General features: G+C 61.0%; 4 protein-coding genes across 5 annotated transcripts; 2 read left to right on the top strand and 2 right to left on the bottom strand.

The window, feature by feature from the left end:
- The first annotated feature begins 273 nt into the window (after nucleotides 1-273).
- On the top strand, nucleotides 274-7,146 carry PCYT2 (phosphate cytidylyltransferase 2, ethanolamine). Its single transcript, XM_074344002.1, has 13 exons — nucleotides 274-439; nucleotides 2,194-2,282; nucleotides 2,778-2,939; nucleotides 3,197-3,263; nucleotides 3,859-3,943; nucleotides 4,080-4,124; nucleotides 4,833-4,971; nucleotides 5,188-5,270; nucleotides 5,542-5,619; nucleotides 5,776-5,841; nucleotides 5,955-6,020; nucleotides 6,221-6,309; nucleotides 6,392-7,146. The coding sequence occupies exons 1-13, from the start codon at nucleotides 351-353 to the stop codon at nucleotides 6,501-6,503; spliced, it is 1,170 nt and encodes a 389-aa protein (XP_074200103.1). The 5' UTR covers nucleotides 274-350; the 3' UTR covers nucleotides 6,504-7,146.
- A 136-nt stretch (nucleotides 7,147-7,282) lies between these two features.
- Nucleotides 7,283-15,724, bottom strand: NPB (neuropeptide B). Of its 2 annotated transcripts, none has more exons than XM_074344007.1 (3): nucleotides 15,606-15,724; nucleotides 9,314-9,611; nucleotides 7,283-9,226 (listed from the first exon to the last, which is right to left on the bottom strand). In XM_074344007.1, exons 2-3 carry the CDS (start codon nucleotides 9,554-9,556, stop codon nucleotides 9,098-9,100), a joined length of 372 nt encoding a protein of 123 aa, XP_074200108.1. In that variant the 5' UTR covers nucleotides 9,557-9,611; nucleotides 15,606-15,724; the 3' UTR covers nucleotides 7,283-9,097. The 2 variants fall into 2 exon arrangements, with proteins under 2 accessions (XP_074200108.1, XP_074200109.1); XM_074344008.1 differs by lacking the exon at nucleotides 15,606-15,724 and adding an exon at nucleotides 9,870-11,771.
- ANAPC11 (anaphase promoting complex subunit 11) lies at nucleotides 11,762-15,725 on the bottom strand. The gene is made up of 2 exons (XM_010950651.3): nucleotides 15,606-15,725; nucleotides 11,762-12,077 (listed from the first exon to the last, which is right to left on the bottom strand). Exons 1-2 carry the CDS (start codon nucleotides 15,712-15,714, stop codon nucleotides 11,932-11,934), a joined length of 255 nt encoding a protein of 84 aa, XP_010948953.1. The 5' UTR covers nucleotides 15,715-15,725; the 3' UTR covers nucleotides 11,762-11,931.
- A 649-nt stretch (nucleotides 15,726-16,374) lies between these two features.
- On the top strand, nucleotides 16,375-20,086 carry ALYREF (Aly/REF export factor). The gene is made up of 6 exons (XM_074344006.1): nucleotides 16,375-16,668; nucleotides 17,109-17,240; nucleotides 18,710-18,857; nucleotides 19,356-19,419; nucleotides 19,504-19,678; nucleotides 19,769-20,086. Exons 1-6 carry the CDS (start codon nucleotides 16,432-16,434, stop codon nucleotides 19,781-19,783), a joined length of 771 nt encoding a protein of 256 aa, XP_074200107.1. The 5' UTR covers nucleotides 16,375-16,431; the 3' UTR covers nucleotides 19,784-20,086.
- Nucleotides 20,087-24,392: the final 4,306 nt, after the last annotated feature.

The raw sequence follows: 24,392 nt of genomic DNA, 5'->3' as shown, positions 1-24,392 counted from the left end.
CCTGGAGGGGACGGCGCGCGACACGTGGTCCGGCCCCGCCCCTTCCCCAGGTGGGAGCGGTGCAATGGTGCGCACCCGCCATTGGCCGCGCGCCGAGGGGCGGGGCCTCCAGGGGTAGGGAGGTGCGCTCCATTGGTTTGGGGCGGGGAGGCGGGGCCCGGTCCCGGAGGGGCTTGCCATTGGTCTCAAGGTTGGGGGTGAGGGGGCGTGGTTCCGCGCGCAGGGCGGGGCGGCGCTCGCCATTGGCCGCGCTCGGCGGGTGAGGCCCGCGTGACGGCGCGTGCGTGCGCGGGCGGGCGGCGGCGGTGGGGAGTCGGGATCCTGTCTGGCGGCGCCGCCGCTACGGGGCCATGATCCGCAACGGGCACGGGGCGGCGGGCGGCGCTGAAAGGCCGGGCCCGGGGTCCAGGCGCGCCGTGCGGGTGTGGTGCGACGGCTGGTGAGCGCGGCTAGGGGCGCGGGGCGGGGCCGTGGTGGCCGCCTTCTCCCAGGCCCGGGCGGGTGGCGAGCGCGGGGGCGGGCGGCGGGCGGCGGAGGATGCCTGGGACCCGGCCCCCGTGCCCGCCGCGGGCAGCCTGCCCCAGGGTCGCTGGACGCTTCCTGTGGATTCGGAATCGAGCGCCTCTCCCGGACATTCCTTCCCCCGTGTTTGCCATTGAGTCGGAGCCCCATCCATTGGTCTCGCCTAACTCGTGCACGGTGCTGGCGAAAGCTGCGTGTCCAACCTTGGTGACTGTGGTCATTTCGGTGCCATAGCAGCTCTCTTCCTGCGAAGGAGCCCTGCACCCAAAATGTCTTCGCGTAGTTCTTGTCCGGCACCCAGCTTGCCCAGCACGAAACCAGGAAGATTCTCTCTGTGTGTCCCGGCCAGGGTTGGCGTAGGCATTGCCCGATCTGCACAGGACATTAGTGAAGACCGCAGGGGCTGAGGAGGGTCACTGGTCCCATCTGTTCTCTTGTGGCAAATCAGGCAGCTGGAGTGGTTTTAAGGCAGGTTTGAGGCTGTCAGCAGACAAGAGAAAAGTTACTTTCTACTGGTAACTTGCCATCCTCGGTACTTTCTCAGACCTTTATTTAACAGAAGCAGAGAAAGAAAAATCTGTGTAATTAGCTCAGGTCTTCAGAGGCGAGCCAGCCAGGCTGCCAAACTCCCACACCTGCACCTGAGTCACCTTGGGGAAGGGGGTGTGGCTTCGTGTCCATGGAATCTGACCTTGGCCCTGACCAGGCCAGGCCCCTGCCTCCACTGGCAGAGGCCACGGTGACTGGGATACACGTTGGACCCAGCCCCGCCCTGCGTTCTGTGCTGTACAGCTCCTGGGCCAGCCTCTGACCCCTCCTGCACAGTGGGCACAGGGTCTGGTCAGGCTCCTGAATTTGGACTTCCCTCTTCGCTTACCTCAGGACCAGAGCCCCATGGCCCTGCAGGCTTGTCTACTGGAACATGGTGTGCTGTGGTGGGGTTAACAGGTGGCAGTGAGTGGAACAGCTCTGTACACCTGGGAGCCTGGGTCACCTGGAGAAGCAGGGGCAGCTCCACCTGCTCGGAAGGCGACACAAGTCTGGAAGGAGCAGATCTAGCATGAGGGCCCAGGTCTGGGCCTGCAAAGAAGTGAGGCTCCGAGTGGAGCCATGGGTGCTGCGTTGGCCTTCAGCTGAGAGTTCACTCGTAACCGGGCCTGCGTTTGAAGATAGAAGCTCTAGAACCAGGTGACAGGGAGGTGCTCGTTGGCCCCAGGAAGTAAAGCCTCACTGAGGCCACAGGGGAGCGGGCAGAGTCTTTAAAGCCAGGCAGCGCCCCCGTTCTATAGTCGGACTTTGTTTCCCATTGGCCTCAGGGGCTGTCCTGCTCCCTGAGGATAGTGCAGAGTCCTGTCCGCTGCTGCGTTAGCATCAGTTTCTCCTGCACCTTAAAGGGACTGCTGTTGACAGTTTGCATTTGGTGAGGGGCCAGGCTGTGTGCAGAGCACCGTCCCACGTGTAGGAGCAGGGGCTGTTCTGTCTGCTCGCCCCCTCAAGGCTGCCAGTAGCCTTGTCCCTGGGCCCTGCTGTGCTTGCTAAATGTGGCCCTGGGCCCTGAGCTCTCTCTTCTCTCTGAGAGCTGGGGCTCATCGGACCCCAGGAGCAGTTCCCAGTGCTGACTTCCTAGGGACATTTCCTGGCGCAGGGATGACCACCCTGTCCTCTCCACAGCTATGACATGGTACATTATGGCCACTCCAACCAGCTGCGCCAGGCACGGGCCATGGGCGACCACCTCATCGTGGGTGTGCACACTGACGGTAAGGCCGGCCGCTGCACTCACTCTCCTCCCCTGCCCCTGCAACTGAGACCCTGTGGGTTCCCATGACGGGGAGGGCCAGGCTAGGAGCGCAGCTCCGCCAGCCCGCCCAGCCTGCCCAGCCCAGCCCAGGCCATGCCACCCAGAGCTTTGCTGTCTTGAATCCTGTCCCAAGCTCAAGCAAGAGGGGGGCCCACTTCCCACCCTGCCGCTGGTTCTCAAGGCCTTTGAGGGCAGAGTACCTAGCTGTGCCTGGAACTCTGGCTGGCTGGGTGGGGGGCCGTGCAATTTCCCAGCAAGTGTGTACAGAGGACAGAGCAGTGGCTGCTCAGTGGGGTCCTGCTTCGGGGGCTGAGGGCCCCGGGAGAGAGACAGCTGCCCGCCGCCAGCCCCCGCTGTGGCTGCAGACCCTGCTCAGTGCTGGGAGGGCTTCCAGGGAGGGGCCAGCCCTCCAGGAGTCCCCCACCTTGTTCTCTGCTGTCTTGTCTTTCCCTAGAGGAGATCGCCAAGCACAAGGGGCCCCCGGTGTTCACCCAGGAGGAGAGGTACAAGATGGTGCGGGCCATCAAGTGGGTGGATGAGGTCGTGCCAGCAGCTCCCTATGTCACCACGCTGGAGACGCTGGACAAGTATAACTGCGACTTCTGTGTCCATGGCAGTGAGTGGGCGGGGCTGGGGCCCAGAGGCCTGGGGACCTGGGCGGGCTCAGGATCTGACCGCAGAGGGGCATCTGGAGGTGCTGGCCTTCTCATGCTGGGGGAGCATGGAGCCGTTTGAGGATCTGAGGAAGCTCTGGGTCCTTCCCTAGAGAGGAGGCCGTGAACCCTAGGGCAGGCCTGCGGCAGGGGGTTTGGGCCCTGGAGGTCTTCATGGCTCCGGGTTAAGGTCCTCGTTCTCACATGTGCATCACCTTAGATGACATCACGCTGACTGTAGACGGCCGGGACACCTACGAGGAAGTGAAGCAGGCTGGGAGGTACAGGTAAGGTCTACCTGCCATGGGCCCCACCCCTTCAAGGAGGGGTGCTCCGAGCACCCCTCGAGCTCCCTCTGCCTGTGAGGGCAATGTGTCTGTACTGGCTGGTGTGGTGGTCACAGCACAGGCGGCCGCTGGGCAGCAGAAACGTGGGGGTAGGACTGGGAAGCTGGCTTTTATGTAAGTGATGTTAACCAAAGAGGTTGGTGTGGCCAGCAGCTTGTGTGGGACAGCACAGCCTGGAGTCCCCTCAGCAGAGAGCCTGGGTTGAGGGCGTCCGACAGCGGGCACAAGGGGGCCGGAACCATGCCCGGGCCTGGCCTGCCCACCCCCACACTGCAGGCTTGGGGCTCGGTGACGGTGTTCCTCTGTCCTGTCGTCTTTTCTGCTTGATAGAATTACAGTGGTCTCTCCACCCTCCTGGCCGTGGTTTTTGTCACGGGTGAGAGTGGTGAGGAGACACCCTGTCTGTGCACAGCATGGCAGGGGCGGACCGTGGTGGGCTCTGCCACCGGCAGCATTGGCCGTAGGTTGGGTGAGTGGAGGCAGAGCCTGGTGGCCCTGTCCCGGATGAGAGCCCCGACCCCACCTCCGTCCCCAGAGAGTGCAAGCGCACCCAGGGCGTGTCTACCACGGACCTCGTTGGCCGCATGCTGCTGGTGACCAAGGCCCATCACAGCAGCCAGGTGAGGCTCCGGGGGCCCGAGCAGGGTCCCCGAGGTCCCGGGGCTGGAAGGAAGGGCCCCAGCACAGCAGGCCTGGGGTCCTGCCCTTGGCCACATCTGCAGGCCAAGGCCCCTCACCCCCTGCCCTTCTGTGCAGGAGATGTCCTCCGAGTACCGGGAGTACGCCGACAGCTTTGGCAAGGTGAGTGTCGCCTGTGCTGCCTGGGCCACTGCCTGACCCCCAGGTTCCCCTGGGTAAAGCTGGCCTGGAGCTGACCCCCTGCCCTGCGCTCCCTGCTGACCAGGTGCTGACTGGGTCCTGACTGCTGGCTGGCGGGTCTCAGTGCCACTGTCTGCAGGAGGAGTGGGGACTACCCGCCGATAGGTGGTCTCTGACCAGGCGGCCTGGTCCCCTCTCCTTTCGTAGCTCCCTCACCCGACACCCACCCGGGAGGCACTTTGCTCAGAAGGCTCCTCCCAGGTGACCAGATGGTGGCCTCAGGGTGCCAAGTCCCCAAGAGGGCTGTGTCCGCTGGCCCCTTCCTTGCAGGCCAGTTGCCAGGCCGAAGTGGTGTTGGCTGCGGTACCTACTGTGGCCATGGGACAGAGCCGCAGTCCCACCGGCCCAGCCTGGTCGCTGCTGGTCAGTCTGCGGCGTCCCTGCCTGAGACGCCTGCCTAGAAACGACACCAGAGCAGTCAAGTGAGCTGGCAGGCTGTGGCTAGGGGTTCCGAGTGGTGGCCTGTAGCCCCCGTACCTGCTTCCTCCATCCTACGCCTGTGCTTCCCAGAGCACACAGACAGGCGGGGCAGGCAGGCCCAGCCTCAAGAGAGGTGCTCTGGGGTGGGCACAGGTAAAGGACGTGCCTGTGAGGCCTCTGTCACCAACCCAGGTTCCTCTTGGTTTACAGTGTCCAGGTGGGCGGAACCCCTGGACGGGGGTGTCCCAGTTTCTGCAGACATCCCAGAAGATCATCCAGTTTGCTTCCGGAAAGGAGCCCCAGCCAGGAGAGACGGTTATCTATGTGGCTGGCGCCTTTGATCTGTTCCGTATCCTTCAGGACCGGGTTGGGGTGGCCACTGCCCCAGGCCTGTCCTCCACGTCTCCGTGTCTGCCCCGGGGGGCTGCGGGATCTGGTGGGGCCCCCCTGACCCTCAGGGGTCCGGACCTGGGCGGGGTGCAGGGGCGCAGTGTCAGCAGGGAGAGGCGTGAACAGGTGGTGGGCAGCTGCTCCCCACCTGCTGCCGCCCCTTAACTGGGCACAGACATCGGGCACGTGGACTTCCTGGAGAAGGTGTACGGCCTGGCGGAGAGGCCCTACGTCATCGCCGGCTTGCACTTTGACCAGGTCCCACCCCTAGGCAGCTGATAGGCGGGGGGGGGTGGGGGGGTCCCTGGAGGGGCTCCTAGGGCTGGGCTCCCGGCGAGGCCCAGGGTGCTGATGAGGGCAGAAGGGATAAGCTAGGGCCTCTTCCCGCTGAGGCCCTCCCGTCCAGGGCTACCCGGCGCTGACGGATTGCCCCCCGCCTCCCGTGAGGGACTGTCGGGAGGGAGCACAGTACCCCGGCCCCCGCCTCCACCGCAGCTTGCCTGCTGACCCCAGCTTGCTCTGGCTCCAGGAGGTCAACCACTACAAGGGGAAGAACTACCCCATCATGAACCTGCACGAGCGGACCCTGAGTGTGCTGGCCTGCCGGGTGAGTACGGGTGTGGGCCTGGCCTGTCTCCTTCCCAGGCTGGAGTGGCGCCCCCTTCCCCTCAGCCCCACCCCTGCTGCTTCCTCGCCAGAAGCACCCCTACCCCGCCGTGGCCTGGCTTGTCCCCGCTAACCAACTGTCTCCCCATCCACACAGTATGTGTCCGAAGTGGTGATTGGGGCCCCGTACTCGGTCACGGCGGAGCTGCTGGACCACTTCAAGGTGAGGCTGGGGACCCAGTGGGGTGGCTTCCAGGAAGGGCAGCTCTCTGAGGGCAGGGGGCCATCTGGGGTGATGCTGGGAGGTTGCCGTCATGACCCCCACCTGCTCTCCAGGTGGACCTGGTGTGCCACGGGAAGACAGAAATCGTGCCTGACAAGGACGGCTCTGATCCGTACCAGGTGGGTCTTGCTGGCGTTTGGTGCTTCCCAGCTGCAGACCGTGCGTCCGGGAGCCGGGCGTGGTGACGGCTGCCACTCTGGCTTCACAGTTAGAGGAGGCAGGCGGCTGACGGGGGAATAACTGCCCTCACAGTCGGGGAGTGGGATCCTCTGGACCAGGGCGGCAGAGCAACCGCCTCTAACTTCCTCTCCACCTCCAGGAGCCCAAGAGAAGGGGCATCTTCTGTCAGATCGACAGTGGGAACGACCTCACCACCGATCTCATCGTCCAGCGCATCATCAAGAACAGGTGAGGTCTCGGCGAAGCTGGTGGGGGTTGGGCGCCCCGCGGCCCTGGCCTGGGCGCACCGCTCACCCGGCCTGGCCCCCAGGCTGGAGTATGAGGCTCGGAACCAGAAGAAAGAGGCCAAGGAACTGGCCTTCCTGGAGGCTATGAGGCGGCAGGAGGCACGGCCCGAGAGGGAGAGCGACTGTGACTTCTGACAGGAAGCAGGAGGTCACCAGGGGCCCCCCGAGCACCGGCCCTCGCCCAGCCACATCTCGAGAGCGTGGCTCAGTTTTTAACAAAGCTGCGATGCCCTCTCCTCCGACCACTCGGCCTTGGAAGGGCTGATGTGGAGGATGCTGCCTCCCGGCCTGCCTGCACAGGGCCTGTCTCCCTGTAGGCCCTCGTGCCCTTCCTGCTAAGTGGCCGGAGAGGGTGTCTGGCACAGGAGCAGCCCGGCAGGCAGGATGAGCAGGGGCACCTTCAACCAGAGGGGTGCCACCCTGTGTGCCAGGGAGACCCAGCTTCCATCTGCCCGGCTCCACAGCTGCTTCCCCGTCCAGCCCCCTGGAAGCTCCTACGGACCCTGGCCGCCCCCCACCACCCCACTCCTCACGGCCTTCCTGCCCACTCAGCCTCTGGGGGAGCCCCAGGGGGCCCCTCCCATCCTCGTCAGAGTGCAGAGCGTGCCCCCTCCCATATGGGCGGCCCCTGCCCCGCGGCGTGTCCCTTCTGCCCCAGAGCCTGGCGCCCAGACACCACGCCCATTGCTTGCCGGGCCAGCCTCGCTTCTCTCACAGACTGTTCTCGATTTTGTACCTGACTGGCTGGCCTGCAACTGAATAAACCTGCTGTGAGGTGCTCCGCGTCCGGCTCTCAGCCCTGCTGGGTGGGACCAGGGAACCCAGCACCTTGGCCCTGCTCCCTGGGGCCCATGCAGCAGGGTGGGGGCAGGAGGCAGCAAGGAACCCCCAGATCTGCACCCCCAGACACCTCGGGCTGCCTCCCACATGGCAGGCTACAGGAGAGGAAAGGAGGTGAGAGTGGGCAGTCGCCCGGCCATGGGTCTGCCACAGGGAAGTGAGGGGCTGGTGCCTGCAGTGTGTAGGCCACCTGAGCCAGGTCCACAGCATCTCAGGGTCTCCTGCACCCAAGTCGGGGGCTCTGGCCCCCTCTTGGCAGGGTGCTGGGGAGGGTGGCAGTGGTGTGTCTGATCTCCTGGTGTTTAAAAGTAAGGGTTGTGGTGCTCTGTCAGCCTACTCCCCGTTCCGTCCAGAGTGGCTTCTGCCCCTCAGCGACTGGGCCCAGTGGGGCCGGAGTGGCCTGTGGCCTGGCGCCTTGGGAACCCTGGGCCAGTGTTCACTCCTTCCAGAAGGTGACTGACCCTGTCTTGTCTTTTTAGTTTGTAAGGTCTGATGGAGAACCCCATGCAGGACACTGAAGTGAGGTGGCCGTGCGTGAAGGTTCAGACACACTCGGGCTGGGCCGGGACCACCCTGCTTTCCTTTCCTCCCAGGTCAGGGGCGGGCCTTCCCTTCATTCCTGCCCCACCTGGCCCCCAGCTTTAGGAGTCTGGTGGTGCCAGACCTTCCCATGCTCAGATCCCTGGGCTGCAGGGATCAGCCTGCCAGCTGTAGACCTGGTATGGGAAGGACACAGGCGTGGCCGGTGGGTTCCTCTTGAGACTGCATGGCACCCCAAGATGGGCCTGGAGGACTGCCTGCAGCAGCAGACAGGAAGCCCCCGCTCGGCCATGGGTGAAGGAGACACCAGGCCTGGGGGTCCAGGAGGTTGGCGCCCTGAATACTCGTCCACCAATGTGCAGCAGGCTTTTGGGTCCCACCCACAGCACTCAGGCAAGGGACCAGCGCTCGGGTCCCCACTTCATGTTTGTTCCCGCTGGGACCCAGCACTCCCACAGGTCCCAGTTCATGCTCTGAAGGGAATTCAAAAGTCAGCCTGCTAAGACTTTGATGAGTAAAGGAGGTAATTAGCCTGAGTGTGGGGCGGGGGAGGCCACTCCCAGGACACGGCTTTTGCGCTCAGGGGACCCATGTCCCTGCGCGGGCCCTCTAGGCAGGGCAGCACCCATGGCTTTGGGGACACTGGCTTCCATGTGGTCAGAGGAGGGGTGAAGGAGGAGCTTCCAGGCTGGGGGCTGTGCTGTCTGCCTGACACTGGATTCTGGACTGCAAGCCGGGGCTGTCTGCACAGTTGTCAGTCCCTCCTGCTGTGCCCAGCCTGGCCATTCGTTTGGCACAGGGTCTCACTGTCTGGTGCCGGGTGCTGTGCTGTGGCGTTTGGGAAGGCTCTGGAAAGGAGCGGCCCAGGAGCTGCCCCTCTAGTAAGGGAGGTCTTTGGCCTCAAGAGACCCAGGGTTGGGGGCAGGAGGGCTTCCTGGTGTGGGGTGTTCTGGGGAGGTTCCTATGAAGCAGGACATTTGGGCTGGCTGAGTAGACTCGACAGCTCCTGAGGGACACAGGCACGTGTCCCAGGAGGACCCAGGAGCTGTAGGACAAGACCGGGAGAGCAGTCACAATGGGGTTCCCAGCAGCAGGGTTTGGGGAGCACCTCGGGCCTGAGGGGCCTGTCTGTGCTCCCAGGTGGGCAGAATGGGGTCTGGAGACTCGGGTCCGTGTCCACTCCCACATCCCCCGCGGCACCCACCCCCTCAGAGGCTGCACTTTGCTACTCATTAAGCTGTTTACTGCGGGAACAGGTGGGTGGTCCTGGCTACCGTCTCCTGCTGGGTGGGGCAGGGGCCGGGGGTGCCCGCAGGAGCCAGGCCAGATCCAGGTTTCCAGGTTAGGGCTCAGGCACTGTGACAGTCGGCTGCGTGGAGTGACAGGAAGACATCTGCCTCGCACTGGAAGGTGGCACGGCCGTCGGGCAGCCGTTCGCAGCTCTGCAGGTTCGGGGTGACGTCCTCGACGCACACGGTCTAGGGGCAGGAGAGGGATGAGGGGGCACCCGGCACTCCAGCGCCCTGCACCCCCACGCCCCGCACCCTCCAGTGCCCCGCACTCACGAGGCCCCGCAGCCTGGGGCGCAGCTCCCGGAAGGTGAAGGCTCGGCCTTGGGGTTTCGTGCCCAGGGGGGGCTCGGAGCGCCGTGCGTACGGTGACCTGCGGAGGCCGGACAGCAGCCCGGCGGCGCGGCCCACCGAGTAGTAGCCCAGCCCCGCTGCCTGTTTGTACCACGCAAGGCCCGCAGGCGCCAGCAGCAGGCACAGCGCCAGGGCAGCGACCACCAGCGTCACGGGCCGGGCCATGGGGACTCAGTGGCGGCGAGCAGCGGCGCGCAACAGCAGCACGGGCTCCTTATATCTGCAGCAGGGGCGGGGCAGGGCGGGGCGTGGAGGCGGGCACTGGGGCACACCAGGCCTCCCCCTCCCCCTCCCCATCCCAGAGGGAGAAGCCAGGGAAAAGCCGCACAGGGCTAGCGCCCTGGAGGCGCAGCAGACGGGCCCAGGGCTCGGTGGGGGTGGGACGCCCCCATCCTCTCCACCCTGCCCATCATCTCCCCTTTTGGACCCTGCCTGCTCTTGCTGGGAGGGGCCCCAGCCCCAGGCTCCCCCTACTGACCTTGGTCCAACTTGAGTCCAGCCTAAGCGGGAGCAGGGGCAGCAGTGCTGCGGCGAAACCCCACAATCAGTGCCCCAGCCCTGAGTCACCCCGAGGGGTCCCCAGCTCTCATGAGGCTGGAGAGCCACTGACCGCACTGTGCCCAAAGGACGGGGGACAAAGGAGCAGATCTCACCCTAAAGGGGAACTGACCACAGGAGACCAGAGTTTCTAGAGAAGGCAGGGAAGTCCAGGGGGCCTGGGGGCAGTGGCCAACTTCACACCTGTGGGAGGTTCTATCACTGGTCTGATCCTTAGAGCCGGTGGCAGGACAGCCAGGATAGCTCGCCAGGCTGAGAGGGGGTGTTAGGGGAGTTGAGGACGTTTGCAAAGGTGGGTGCTGTGACCCTGTGCCTCCTTGTGGGAGGGAGAGCTGAGCTCACGGGACCCTGAGAGGACCTTGCAGAGGGCTGGACTCCAGATGTGTGCAGGGCCCGGCAGGGCAGATGCCCGTCCAGCTCAAGGGGACCAAGCAGGCCCTGGGAGGACCAGGCTGGATCCCAGCAAAGTGTGGAGAGGAGCACCCCAGAGCCCCGCAGGGAAGTGGGGCCTGCAGCAAGCTGTGGCCTCCCTGCGGGGAAGTGCATGTCCCCACACACGTGCTAAAAGCCCAGAGGCAGGGCTCAGGGGGTGGTGCCCCAGGCACATGGCTACTTCCTGACACGAGAGGAAATTTCCCGGGGAAGGCAGAACTCCAGGGAGGGGTGGCGGGCTGGGGGGCCACCAGTGGGACGCTGCAGCCACCACAGCCCACCTGGGACTGTGTCTTCCCTGCTGGGCTGGCCTACAGGGCTCCTTGCTAACCCTGGATCTGGACACTGTACACAGAGGGCCCTAGAATACGGAGCTGCTGCCTAGAACCTAGCAGCCAAAGGGGGGCACCCAGGAGGCTGAACCCAGGCCTGAGAGGGAGGGCACCCGGCAGGTGACATCAGCCACAGGCTTCCCTCAGTGAGCTCTCCAAACGTCCTGGTCACCTGCCTTTCCCAGGACAGACACCAGCACAGGAACCCTGGTAGCTGGGTTTCTGGGTAGGGGGCACATGACCTCCGGGTTCTGTGAGGGTGATGGTCCCAGGGCCTCCTTTCCCCTGGGCACAATGCCCAGATGGGAAGTATGCTGGCACATGAGGGACCACGCACTGCCCGGTCTTCTCCTCTGCGGACTGCAGACAGGTGGAGGTGACTGGACAGAAGGGGTTAGGGTGGCACAGGGTAGTGACCCCAAGGGAGGAGGTTATCCAGAAGAAACTGGAAGGAGCCAGTGCCCAGAGACTCCCTGCAGCTCATGGGACACGCAGCCTGCAGCGGTCTCCATCCAGAAGCTGCTTGACACTGCCGGGGTTGGAACTGTTGCCCCCGAAGGGCCACTACCCCATGGAGCTGTGGCAGAACGGACGCCCAAAGGCCTCCCAAGGGCTGTCTTTCTCTCAGTAGGGAGGTCCTTGACACCCGCAGACACACCCTGATGTCAAGGACGCCAGCACTGAAGAGTCACCCAGGGGACTGAGCCTTCCGGCAGGAGAAGGCCTACCCGTGGCTGCCCACTGTCTCCAGCAAAGGTCCTACAGACCAGCCTGAAGGGTGGTCCCCAGGGCCTGGGCTGCAGGCCTCTGCTCCACTGTTCCTCCACCTCCCCTGCTGGCAGGAACATGCCCCAGGGCCTTGGCACCGCCAGGCTCTTGCAGCCCCCTGAGCTAGTCACTCCTGCCCCCCGCTCCTCTGGCTCCTTCTCTTCCAGGAGCTGTGACTCAGGCCTCAGTGGCATTGCATCGAGATGTTTATTCATGAGAATTTTCATATCAACGCACACAGAGGCCGAATTAGCGCCAAGAAAACAAGCAGCTAGAGGCCTCCAGCCAGACTCGGGGTTTAATGAGTTTTACTTATTGGATAAACTGTCAACGTTGTGATGAAAAAAAACACAAAGGCAACTCCAGGCCTCGTTTCAACCCATTCCAGCCCAAAGGGGGCCGTCGCAGGGAGGGGGGCCTGCGTGGGGGGGGCGTCTGGGCAGCTCGGCCTCACTCCTTGAACTTCCACTCCTGGCGGCACATGGGGCAGTGCTGCTGCACCTGCTGCGCGTTGAGCCACTTGAGGATGCAGTGCATGTGGAAGCAGTGTGAGCACTGGCCCCACACCAGCGGGCAATCGTCGCCAGGCACCTTGCCTGCGGGAGGAGTGGGAGAGGCGGGGGAGTTGCACAGTGAGGGACAGCCAGGAGGCCCAGGTCGCCAGCCCACTGACCCTGGGGGACAGGGACGGGGACGTGAGCCCATGGCAGCCAGAGACTCAGACATCAGGAGCGACACCAGTGATGTGGCCACTCCCCCCCCCCCCCCGCCCCGCTGCTCCCACTTTCACTCTCCCCCCCAGGCAGGGCCGGGGCAGCTCGAGGGGCTCCGCGCAGGAGGAGCTCTGGCCCGGCCCACAGGCGCCACCAGCGGCCTCCCAGGGCCCCGGCCCTCCTGCACACCGCAGCCCTGCCATCTGGCACCTGGGATGCCAGGAAGGGGGCCGTGTCCATATGCCCAGGCGACCGCAGAGGAGACACCTCTTGGTGAAGGCTAAGAGGTCTCAGGACCCCGGGGGTTCCTTTCTGAGGCAGCAGGGGTCCAGGGCAGTAGCAGGAAGCCGACTGGGAACACTGGTGCTTACGGCCCTGCCTGCCAGCAGCTGCGAGTGAGCACGGCAGGACCTTCCCTCTCTGTCCCCAGCCTGAAAGGATCCCAGCTCAAAGGCCAGGGTACCCGCTGCTGGCACCCCACCCCACACACCTGGAAATGCTACCTACGTGGAGGGGACTGGCACTGCCCATGGTCCAGAGAAACAAGTGTCCCTCTGATTTTCAAGAATCTGGAAAGTCCCATCAAACAGCTGGTGCCAGAAGAGTGCAACAGCCTCCCCTGGCCCTGAGCCGGGCCGTGGGCACCAAGGAGCTACAGCTTGCTCTCTTGGGGGTGCCCCCCACCACTGCCCATCAAGCATGAGCCATATCCAGATGTCACTGGTGCACAAACACAGGGGGCGGGATGGACAGGCCAGGCCTGGAGGAGCAGGGGACATCTTGTCCAGGAGGTGGTTGAGTGCATGTCCGGGACCGACCCCTGTGACCACAGGGCCAGCCTGGAGGCCTGTGTTCCTGGTCCTCACTCTAGACACCAACCCCGCCCCCCCGGGATGCGTGATCCTGCAACATGTCACAGAGAGGACGACGCTCTCAACACCCCACGAAGCGCTGGCTCCACGCTCAACTGGGAGCTGGGAAGCCGGCCTCGAGGCCTGCCTCACAGGGGTCTGCAGCCTCCGTGTCCCTCCGCCCGGCAGACAGGAGGCCAGGGCCACATGGCTGATGCGGGAGCTGCCGCTTCTGAGGGGAGCATTTGAACCAGGCAGCTGGCGTGGGCGCTGGGTCCAAGGGTCCTTCGACAACTGAAAACATGCACCTCCTACGCAGCCCCCCGAGCAGCCCCTGCTCCGTGGCGCACACACATCCCTCGGAGTCAGAGGGAAAAGGCCGCTGCCATCTTCTCGTTTGCTTGTCTGGGGTGGTATTCCTCAATCTTAAAAAATCCTTTCTGTAACAAAAATGTCACTCCCTTTCTGAAACTTTTATGATAAAACAACCAGAAAATCATACACTTGCCATATACAAAGTTATCTACCTCACTCCGCTTCCCAGGCCACGGGGATGGGGTGAGAGGACCCTGGGCTCACAGAGTGTGACACCTGATTGAAACAAGCCCCCCACCACCCACCTGCAGAGCCCTTCCAACCTCAGGACTATGCTTGGAATCACCTCTAACACATGAGAGTCCCTTAAAAATGGAGGACAGAAAGGGTGGGCGGGGCTGGCGAGCCCACTGATGGGGGTCTGTGAGCCAGGCAGTCCTGTCCATTCCCACAGGGCTCGTCTGGGCAAAAGAGCCGCCTTCTCTCTGGTAACAGCGTGTGCAGGCAGCCTGTGGGGGATGTCTGACAGCACAGGCCAACCTTGGCGCGGACTCGCAGAGAAACCCAGTGTCACTTCACCTGCGCAGAAGGCACGCTGGGCTTGCCAAACACTCTGCTCCCGACAGCTGGCTCACTCTGACTCACAACCAGCAGGTCCAAAGCCTTCTTCTCGGCAGCCGACACACCTGAGCCAGGCCTGCGCACCAGGGATGCCCAGCCACAGCCCCCCCCCCCGGGGCCACCTCCAACACACGGGCCCACTCCCCACATTGGGCACAGCCACAAAACTGCTTTCGAGGACTTTTCAGAGGCCCAGTCTACTGCTGAGGAAGCTGCAACTACCTGCCCCTCAGGGCTCCCACTGCCTGTGATGCACCCTTAGGAAGGGTGGTTTTAAACGGATTAAACAAGACCAGACCCAGTGCTTCCTACTCTCCAGTTCACTGTAACGTGTAAAACCCCATCAAGCAGAAGCAGTCGGTGATTTCCTAAACGACGTTGCACTGGCCTGATTACATCATGAGGGGTTCACTCCTAGGTGGTCACGCCTCCTGTCGGCTGAAGCGCATGTGAAGATCACGCCTAGGATGATGTCTGCACTGAAATTCAATGATTTGGATTTCAGTGTGAGAAGGAAACTCTCATTATTATTCTGGTGCTCACCTGGCCCCACAAGACAGGCCTGGTCACTAATGGGGCTGCCAAGAGCTACTCAGTGGTCCCCAAGCCCCACCTCCCTCTTGGGGCCACCCTTGTGCCCTAGGCAAAGGCTCAGATCCTTTCTTCTGTGTCCTGTTCACTTGGGTCTGTCTAAAAACTAAAGTCACTGATGCAAAACTCTGTTTTTGACCTAAATATGTAACCACGCACTTTCACTTTACAGCACTGGGGACAAAGGAGTAACGCAAAAGACGACAAAGAAGACACCTGACCAAACCCCACGGCAGGCATTCTACAAGACAACACTTTCTGAAAGAGTCAGACTGTCTTTTTATAATGTGAGAGAAAAGTCAAAGCACAACTGTTTTGGTTAAGTAGCAAAGGGACAAGCAATCACACCTTGGGTTCTGGCTCACACCACCTTCTGATCAAGAGACACTTGGGGGACACTAAAGAAATCTGAACAAGGACTAGGAACGGGGATGGGCAACAATAAAGAATTACTGTCATGTCGTCTGATGTGACAACAGTGACAGGTAAAAAGTCAGCACAACATTTAGAGACGCAGGTAAGCTGAGCGGGGTGACGGTAGCATTTACTTTACGACTAGTTTTTCTATTTGTTTTTTGCTTTTTGTTTTCTTTTTTATGGAGGTACTTAGGATTGAACCCGAGACCTGGTGCATGCTAAGCACGTGCTTTACCGCTGGGCCACACCCACTCCCGTAGCATTCACTGTAAAACCCTGGGGGAAACACACAGGCGTGGTAAGATATTACTCAGTGTCCTTCTATGTGCTAGATGGGGGGCGACCTCAGAACACTGCGATTGTGTCTGCTTGAGAACTTCAAATAGGAAGCTTTGTTTTCCAGCTACGCTGATCAGGATAGAAACCTGTCCTATTTTTGTTATAAAAGTTTGGAAGAGGTCTCTATACAAATAGAAGCCCAAATCGCCTGGCTTTTTCTAGTGACTTTTCTTGGCGAAAGGAAATCAAACCCCAGGGACGTTATGCAGGTATTTTGGGGGACACGCCACGGCCAGCGAGTAGGCAGAGCTCAGGAGAGCGGGCAGGGGGCACTCACAGTCCGGGCAGCAGCCGTTGAAAGCCATCCGGCAGATGCCGCAGTTCTCGTCGTTGGCCACCCAGAGCCAAGTGGCCACGCCGTTCCAGCACTTGATCTTCACCTTCATGGCGCAGGAGCCTGCGGAGAGGGAAGAGACCACCGAGCTGCGCTGAGTCCGCGGAGCCACAGCACCTGGGCGCCAAAGAAGGGGTGCTGCCCGAGCCGGAGGGTCAGCGCGGGCAGGAATCGGGGCCGAAGGAGCAGCACAGACTATCTGCCAGGGGGCGGAGGTGGGGGCCGGGTCCTCGGGAGGCCCGGGCGCCCAGGGTGTCCGGCGACCCCGCACTTCTGGCCCGGCGTCCACGGAAGGGCGCGCTGGCCTCCGCTGACACCGGGAAAACGTGCCGATCAGTACTTCCGAAAGGGACACGACTGGCCCGGGGTGGCCGAACACCCAAGCCCGCCCCCACCGGGCCGCGCCCCCTCCCCGCCGCGGGACCGGCTGCAGGAGCGGGGAGGGGCAAGGGAGGGGCGCCCCGCCAGGCCCCGCCCCAACGGCCGCACCTCGCCAACCTAATCGCGCGCCGCCCCACCCGCCTTCCGTTGGCAGCGCCGGCGCCCGCGCGGGAAGGTATATAAACGACCGCGGCCGGGGCCCGGCACCTCGCAGCAGCGCCCGCCGAACCCCGCGGCCAGTGCGCACGCGCCGCCCGGGCGACGCCGGCCCGCAGCCAATCCACGGCCGCTCCGAGGACGCGGCACCAGAAGACCCCGCGCGGCGCCGGAAGTGACGCCCCTGCGTGCTGACGCGCGGGCTCGAGCCGAGGCCGATTCCGCGCCCGCCATGGCGGACAAAATGGATATGTCTCTGGACGACATCATTAAGCTGAACCGGAGCCAGCGAGGCGGCCGCGGCGGGGGCAGGGGCCGCGGCCGGGCCGGCTCCCAGGGCGGCCGTGGCGGCGGAGCGCAGGCCGCCGCGCGAGTGAACCGAGGCGGCGGGCCTATCCGGAACCGGCCTGCTATCGCCCGCGGCGCGGCGGGCGGCGGCGGCAGAAACCGGCCGGCGCCCTACAGCAGAGTGAGTGCGGAGGACGGGCGGCGGGCCCTGGGCGGCGGGGGAGCGGGCCGGGGGCGGCACGGGGACGGCAGGCCCCGGGCCGCGGGGGCGCGTACGTCGGGCGGGCGGGGGGAGGTCGCGCAGCGGCCCGGCCCGGAGGTGGAGACCCTGCCGGCCTTTGTCTCAGCCGGGCGCCGGGCCTCGTGGCGCCGGGGGCCGAGGGCACGTCGGCGCGGCCGCCCCGGCGGCGGGAAGTTGGTTGGAGAAAACCGAGAAGTTGCAGGACGTGAGGCCCCGGCGGTCGGCTGCGGCCCGGCGCGGGCGGGAAGCGGGACTGCGAGCCTCTCTCCTCGCGTTCCTCCGGGGCCGCGATGGGGGAAGGTCTTGCGGTGGCCGTGAGGGCGAGGGCGAGCCTTGGCCTGAGACTCACGGGTCTTTTTCTGTTGTTTCCTTTTCTTTAGCCGAAACAACTCCCTGACAAATGGCAACACGACCTATTCGACAGCGGTTTTGGGGGTGGTGCCGGCGTGGAGACCGGTGGGAAACTGCTGGTGTCCAATCTGGATTTTGGAGTGTCCGACGCCGATATTCAGGTAAGCGACGGAGCTTCTCGGCGAATAGTTAACAGTGCACGGAACTGGTTGTGTTGTTTGGGACGTGGCCCTGAATCCCCACCCACCTTAGGACAGCTAGCCCTCCCAGGCACCCGAGGGCTAGCCACCGTCCCCTGTAAGGGCTGCAGGAATGCAAAGCAGAGGTGAGGCTACAGTTGAAAGCCCCACTAGTGGGTCAGATTGTGCTGGAAAACAGGCCCCCAGTCTAGTCTGAGGAGCCGCTGCTCTTCATTACTGAGACGTCTTCTGTGGATGAAAGTCTTCTGTCAGAAAGTCTCTCTAACGGAAGACTGGTGGACGTGTGTGGTTCCTGTATTGCTGGAAGAGCTAGACTACTTGCTTTCCTCATTTTGTGCTTGTTTCGGTGGTTTATTGGAGGAGAAAGCTCTTCCTCTACAGACCTGACAAAGCACAGAAGCAGGATGGTGCCGGCGTCTCTCTGGCTCCTTCTGCCTTAAGCCCTGTGTGTTATAGAGAACGTCGTGTCCTGTTTTCTCCCTCATCCTCGTTTCTCTGGGTCTTGTTAGTGATATGATTCTCAAACTCATCTTTGGTTGAAGCTTCTTTCTTTTCTATTCTTTTTTTTTTTCCTCTCACTCCCCCCCCTTTTTTGTATGAACCCCAAAGGCGCTTAAACTTGTGTTCTGGCTAAGTAACTTGGGGGTCAGTCCTGGAGATGGCTGGGTCAGGGTGCTGGGCCTTCCAGGGTTCAACTTTCCAGAGCCCCATTGTTTTACTTGACCGTGGGAGGACAGAGCAAGGCCGGTGAGCACTCACAGTGTCTCAACACTTTTTTTAAGGTGGTTTCTGGCATCCACTGGAAACCGCTTTTGGTGAACTCCACTTCCCGCTGTGTGCCTGCGGCCGGAGTAGCCCCACACTCTGGGTTCCCTCTCCAACTCCCAGCCTGCCTGAGGTCAGGGCAGTTTCCATGGCAGCGCTTGGCTTCAGACTTTGCGGCAGGCTTGAGTAGGAGGAGAGGGAAAGGTGAGCCAGAATCTGCCCTGGGGGAGGGGCTGGGTCAGGGCTCCCGAGTCAGCGGGCCCTTGGAGCTGGTCCACAAGTGGTTAGTCCCTTGCTCTGTGATCTTGGCCTTTGCTGCTGCTTGGCGCAGCCCTTGGGTGTGTTGTAAATTTTCCTCTGGTGAAGAAGATAGCGATTTAATTTTGTGCCCTTCACTGGTGGGCTTTGCGCTCCTATACTTGCATCCTGGTACAGATGGAGGTCCCCAGGTCGGCAGGAGCCCTCGGGCCCGGCTGCCCCTCGAATGGCTGTCCCGTCTGCCCCGTCCCATCCCACCCCCCAGGTCCCACTACCATGGCCCTGCCCCTCACACGTATGTCTGCCTCCCAGGGAAACACCCCAGAGCAGCTCACACTCCCAGGGAGTGTCCCTGGGCTGCCAGGAGGAAAGTCGCTTGCCTGACTGCTGTTCTTTCTGACTCTCAGGAGCTCTTTGCTGAATTCGGGACTCTGAAGAAGGCGGCTGTGCACTACGACCGCTCTGGCCGCAGCTTAGGAACAGCAGACGTGCACTTTGAGCGGAAGGCAGACGCGCTAAAAGCTATGAAACAGTACAACGGCGTACCCCTGGATGGTGCGTGTGGCGGTGGACCCAGGACGGCTGCGGGGCTGTGGCTGGGTTGTGGGGTCAGCTGGTCCCATCCCTGCAGGAGGGGCCCTCTGCCGGAGGATGCTCTGTGCTCCCCCTTGTCTCCTCTGCGCTGCCACCTCGTGCTGTCCGCACGCCTGGACCGACCCCTGTGCACCCCCATCCAGCGGGCTCCGTCCCTCCCCCTTTCAACTCCTTCTGGAAGGTTCACTTGTGTGAAACCTTCTCAGAACCACCATAGCAGACCTCTGAGTGTGGGGCTGTAGTCGTAAAGACGTACTTTTCTGCTCGTGAGCACCTCGGACACCTGACAGACACCCGCCTAAAGTGGACGGAGGAGTGAGGGGGCCCTAGTGGGGTTGGTGTTGGCGCCGGCTCCTTCTCCCTTCGGCGCTTCCAGGCCACTGCCCTCGTGTGGGTGCCGTGGCACGGGCGGTCTCAGAGCCCTCTGGTGGTAGCGGCCCTTTCGTGTTCCCTGCGCAGGCCGCCCCATGAACATTCAGCTCGTCACCTCACAGATTGACACACAGCGGAGACCTGCACAGAGGTGAGTGGCGGGACTGGCTTGTGGGGGGTCTGCTCACCCTGTGGCCTTTCCAGGCATCTGAGCGCATTCCCTTTTCCTTACTAGTGTAAACAGAGGCGGGATGACTAGAAACCGTGGTTCCGGAGGCTTTGGTGGCGGCGGTGCCCGGAGAGGTGCACGTGGAGGCAGCCGGGGCAGAGGCAGAGGCACCGGTCGGAGTTCAAAGCAGCAACTTTCTGCAGAGGAGCTGGATGCCCAGCTGGACGCCTACAATGCCAGAGTACGTCCCTGAGGAGGCTGGGTTAGGGCTGGCCTACCACTGAGTCTGAGGGCCTCTTTTCCAGTGACAGCCTCTCTTCCTCTGTTTCAGATGGACACCAGTTAAACAGACCAGCAGATCCGTGCATGGACCAGGACCCAGATGTCTTGTCCGTGCTCCCTGGAGGGACGGGTGACAGACTGGGGCTGCGTGGCCAATGATGGATTTGTTTCTTTTATGTTTTAAAATAGAATTTAAAGTTCATGTAAAGGTTTCTTTTTTTTTTCTTTTTTTTTTTCTTTTTTTTTTTTAATTCTGAAACAGACCTGTTTTGTACCGAGTTATTTTTGGGATAAATTTTACTGGTTGCTGTTGTGGAGAAGGTGGCGTTTTCACCTTTGCCATAATAAAATAGAAATGTGTGTAGAACTGGAGCTGTGTAATTCGTCCCCATCGGAGTCCTCGCCTGGGCTGGAGCTCTGGTGTCAGTCCAGGGGGTGGGAGGGACACGGCAGACCTGAGGAGGAAATGTGGGCAGCAGGCCTGCCGGGTGTGTGGCACCCGGCCTAGGGGTTGGAGTTAGTGCTGCGGGAGGTTGGTGGTGGCCACTCTTCCGTCTTTGTTTTGCAGACCCTAATTTGTTTCCTACCCGGTAGGGTGGGCGCGGGAGGACGTGGAGCAGTGTCTTGCGCCCGCAGCCGCCTGGTCACCTGTACTTCGAGGTGTTTCTGCCACCCTGTGTTTCTGCCAGCCTTCAGATGACTGCTGACTGCAGGCTTGGCCATTCCTTTGTGGTCCTCAGGAACCTGGATTCAGCAGTTGTGACTGCAATGTAATTGTCTCATGTGTCTTGTTTTGTGTCATCAGGGAAGGAGCATGGTGTCAGGGTGTCCTTTTCTTAATTCCGCACTAGGTGATGTAGCTGGTGGGAGCTGTGGCAGAATCTAATTTGACTTGCAGAGAACTGCAGGGGCTGGCAGACACAGATGCCTGCCCAGACCCCTTCTGGGACGGTAGAGCAGGGCAGTGACATCACCTGCCTCTACACCATGTGCCCAGCCATGCGGTCCCTGCAGTTCAGGAGGGGCGGAGACACCTTTGGGCGCCCCCTCTTAGGGCACGCTTCTCTGCTGCTTGGTTCTGCCTGAAACCAGGCTGGAGAGAGGGTCCTTGTTCCGGGCTCACAGGCACGTTCCAGGGCGGGACTGGGGAGGGCCGGGACGGGGCCGGTACTAAGTGGCGCCCTCAGCAGGCAAGACACACGGGGAGCTCTCGGCCTCGCCTCATCCCGAGGCAGCTGCCACTGTGGCTTCCCATCTTCCCTGTGTGGGAGGGGGCTGGGGTGCCTCACAAGGGATGGATGTGAGGAAGGGGTTACCGCGCTGTCACTGCAGGGCCGGCAGTTGCTGCTTGAGCTGCCCGAGGTGCGCCAGGCAGCGAGTGGAAAGATGGGCCATCCCTGCCCTTGGCCAGAGGAGCTGGTCCAGCTGGAAGGGGTCGTTGTGTGCTCGGCTTTAGCAGCTGTGGTTGTGAGGAGTGGGTGTGGTTGAGGTTGCACACCTGGGCAGAGCTGGGCGGTGTCCCTGAGGAGGTGGCCTTGGGCTCAGCAGGCAGGTGCCAGGTGGGACACTGCTTTCTGGGGCGTCGGGAGAGGCAGCAGGACGCCTTGCTCTGCTCGTTCGTTCCACCTGGAAGCTGACGAGAGCATCTGACTGGGGCCCGCTGGGCCCGGGGCTGGAAGTGGTGGCACTGACGGCCCCTCAGATGGGGAGCCCTGCGGGGCGCTCAGGTGTTTGGAGGGAGTGGCTGCTGGGGTTTGGGGGCTCATGGGGCAGCATGAGGAGTGCCTGAGGGGAACACGTCGAGGGATGTCGTTAGTGGAGAGCGGGTCACAGGAGGAAGCAAACAAAGGGCAGGTGCCAGGCACCGTCGTCAGGTGTCAGGGTAAGTGCTAAGGCTGTGGAGGAGAACAGAGCAGAGGGTGCCCAGGAGGAGGCAGAGACCCACGAAGGTCTTTGGGGGAAAGCTACCTACAGAAGAGCAAGCGCCAGGGTCCTGAGGTGAGAACTCTGGGACAGGCCAGAGCCCCGGCGTGGCTGGGTGGACGGGGCAGAGGACCTGGGGCCTCACTGATGGCCTCTGCTGGGCCCTGAGGGAAGCCCTGTGGGGGCGTCTACCAGAGGGGCAGCCTGGTATGGGACAAGGGCCTAGGGCCCAGCACGCGGGGACTGATGTCGGTGAGTGACAGCCACAAACTGACCGAAAAGGCCACTTGGAGTGGGCTTTAGTGTTTCAGTTTCAATGAGTGTCGAGTGTGAAATACTCTTAAGAAAACTAGTTTTTCACCTGAGAAAATAACATACCCGATCAGCATAAAGAAGCTGACATAAACAGAACCGCCCTCCCAGCGCTGTCCAGAGCCCTTGATACTCCAGGGGTTTAAAAAAGCGAGAGCTTTACTGACGTATAATCCACACACTGCAAAGCTTGCCCATTCACATAGTGATTTTACTATATTCACAGAGTGACAAATCTACCCCCACTTTGAAATTCCAGAATATTCTCATCACCCCAGAAAGCAAGCCACCAGCAGCCCCTCCTCAATTCCTCCCCTGACCCCTGGCGTCCACTGGTCCACTCGCCTTCCGTCTCTGGACCTGCCTGTCCTGGATGTTTCAAACTGAGCTGTAGGGTGTGCGACTTTCCAGGTCCATCCTCTTTAACTCAGCATGATGTCTTCAAGGCTCAGCACTCAGGCCTTTTTCTTGCCAAACAGTCTAGGCTGGGTGTCTCACGCACAGTTTAGCCACTCACCAGGTGATGGACACCTAGGCTGTTTATGGTTTTGACTTTTGGGGTAATGTTGCCGTGGGCATCTATGCACACGTTTGTTATGTAAACATGCATTTTCACTTCTCTTGGAGTGGGATTGCTGGGTCATAGAGCAACTGAGTTTAATTTTTTGAGGAGTCAGGGGTCTTCCCACGGCAGCTACACACTCTTCCGTTCACCCCAGCGGTGATAAAGACTCCAGTTTCCCCACTTTCTTGACAACACTTTGTCTTTCTTATTTTGGCCATCTGTGGGGGGCGAAGTGGTGTCTCATCATGGTTTTGCTTTGTAATTTCTTTTCCTTATAACCTGTTTCTTTTTTAAATGTCCGGATTGAATAACAGTTACTCTGGGTAGGACGTTGCTCCCTGTGCAGTTCGGAGGACTTTTCCCACACACTGATCTGTTTGAACGTGGTGAGTGCCACGACTCCAGTTTTACAAAGAAAAATACAAAGATCTCTTTATATTGCTTTGTACTCTTTAAGCTTTATAGAAGTAATAAAAAATAACGTGATATTCCTGAAATGGACATAGCTAGCACCTTCCCTAATAATTTATATGAACGTCCACCTCTTTCTCCATTTAACTGTGAATGTCTTATAATTTTGATATTCAGATTTATAGAAAAAAGTGAGAATTGGACAAAGAATTTGGTGCCCCCCTCACCCAGACCCCAGGTGAGACCCCATTCCTCTTCACCCTCTGTTTTTCTGGAACTGATGGAGAGCAGGCTGCAGCAGGCTGCCACTTGACCCCTACACCCGTGCCCGTGCGTGTCTCCAAAAGCGAGGGCATCCTCTTCCGCAGTCAGACGTGAACACTGACAGCGATACCGTTACCCGAACTGCAGGCCTTGCTCAAGTCTGGCCGGCTGTCCTAGCAGCCTGTGTTGTGAGCGCTTCTGGTCCACGTGGAAAAGGCAGGCCTGGGCCGTGAGGGTGTCCAGCCGTTTTCAGTGCTTTAGCCCTCTGTGTGTTTTATGACCTTGACACTTTCTGCAGGTTGCTCCCGTTGGGGATTGTCTCACTCAGGTCTGATTAGACTGGGGCTGTGGATTCTCGGCAAGAATATCACTGACGGGGGTTCCCGTGCGCACCGGACGGCAGTCTGTCTGATTCCCGTGGTGTGAGATTGTGCATGTGGTTCAGGTGGGAGCGGCCAGTTTTCTCGACTGCACAGTCACCCTTCTCCCCTTGGTAATCCATCAGTTTGTTGGAGGAGGAACTTTGAGACTAAGAGAACACTTGTTTCTCACAGTTTTGCCTGCTAATTTTAGCATCCTGTGGTGCAGTCATTATTACTCTGGTGTTTCATGGTTAGTTTTTACATTTCCCTCATTCCTTCAACATTAATTGGAACTATTTTCTAAGACAGAGCAGCCCCTTCTCTACCATTTACTCAGTCATTTGTATCGGCATGGACTTGTGGACCTGTATTTGATTCTATGAGACGTAATCTGGTGACTGCCATTCTGCTGCTCCGAAGGTTAGGGATCCTAGTGTGCCCTTTTGACGTGCCATGTCCTTAAAAGCACTTCCTAACTTTCTGGCCCCAGGGGAGACTCCAGGCCCACCTTCTATTCTCTGGCTCGTTTCGTGGAGACTGGGATTTAGCAGCCAAGATCTGGACGTTGCTTGTGCTCACTGCCACCGAGCTGCTGTCACTGCTGAGTCCTCTCAGGACAGAGCTAGGAAACACATGTACTAACTCACGTGTGTACCTCTGTATTTGTTTCTGAACCTATCTAGTTGCATACACACATTAAAAAAACCGTGAGTTCACACTGACGTCTCTGATCCCAGCCCGACTCCCGAGGATTCACTCTCACCTGCCCTTATTTATAAATTCTTTCTCTGGCAGTGAGAAGCCTGGCTTTCGTGGTCCACGTGGTATCTGCTTAG

Source organism: Camelus bactrianus, chromosome 16, assembly GCF_048773025.1.
Source record: "Camelus bactrianus isolate YW-2024 breed Bactrian camel chromosome 16, ASM4877302v1, whole genome shotgun sequence".
In the NCBI taxonomy this organism is placed as follows: domain Eukaryota; kingdom Metazoa; phylum Chordata; class Mammalia; order Artiodactyla; family Camelidae; genus Camelus; species Camelus bactrianus.
Note: the sequence above shows the minus strand (reverse complement) of the source record. Positions and strands in the feature narration are given on the sequence as shown.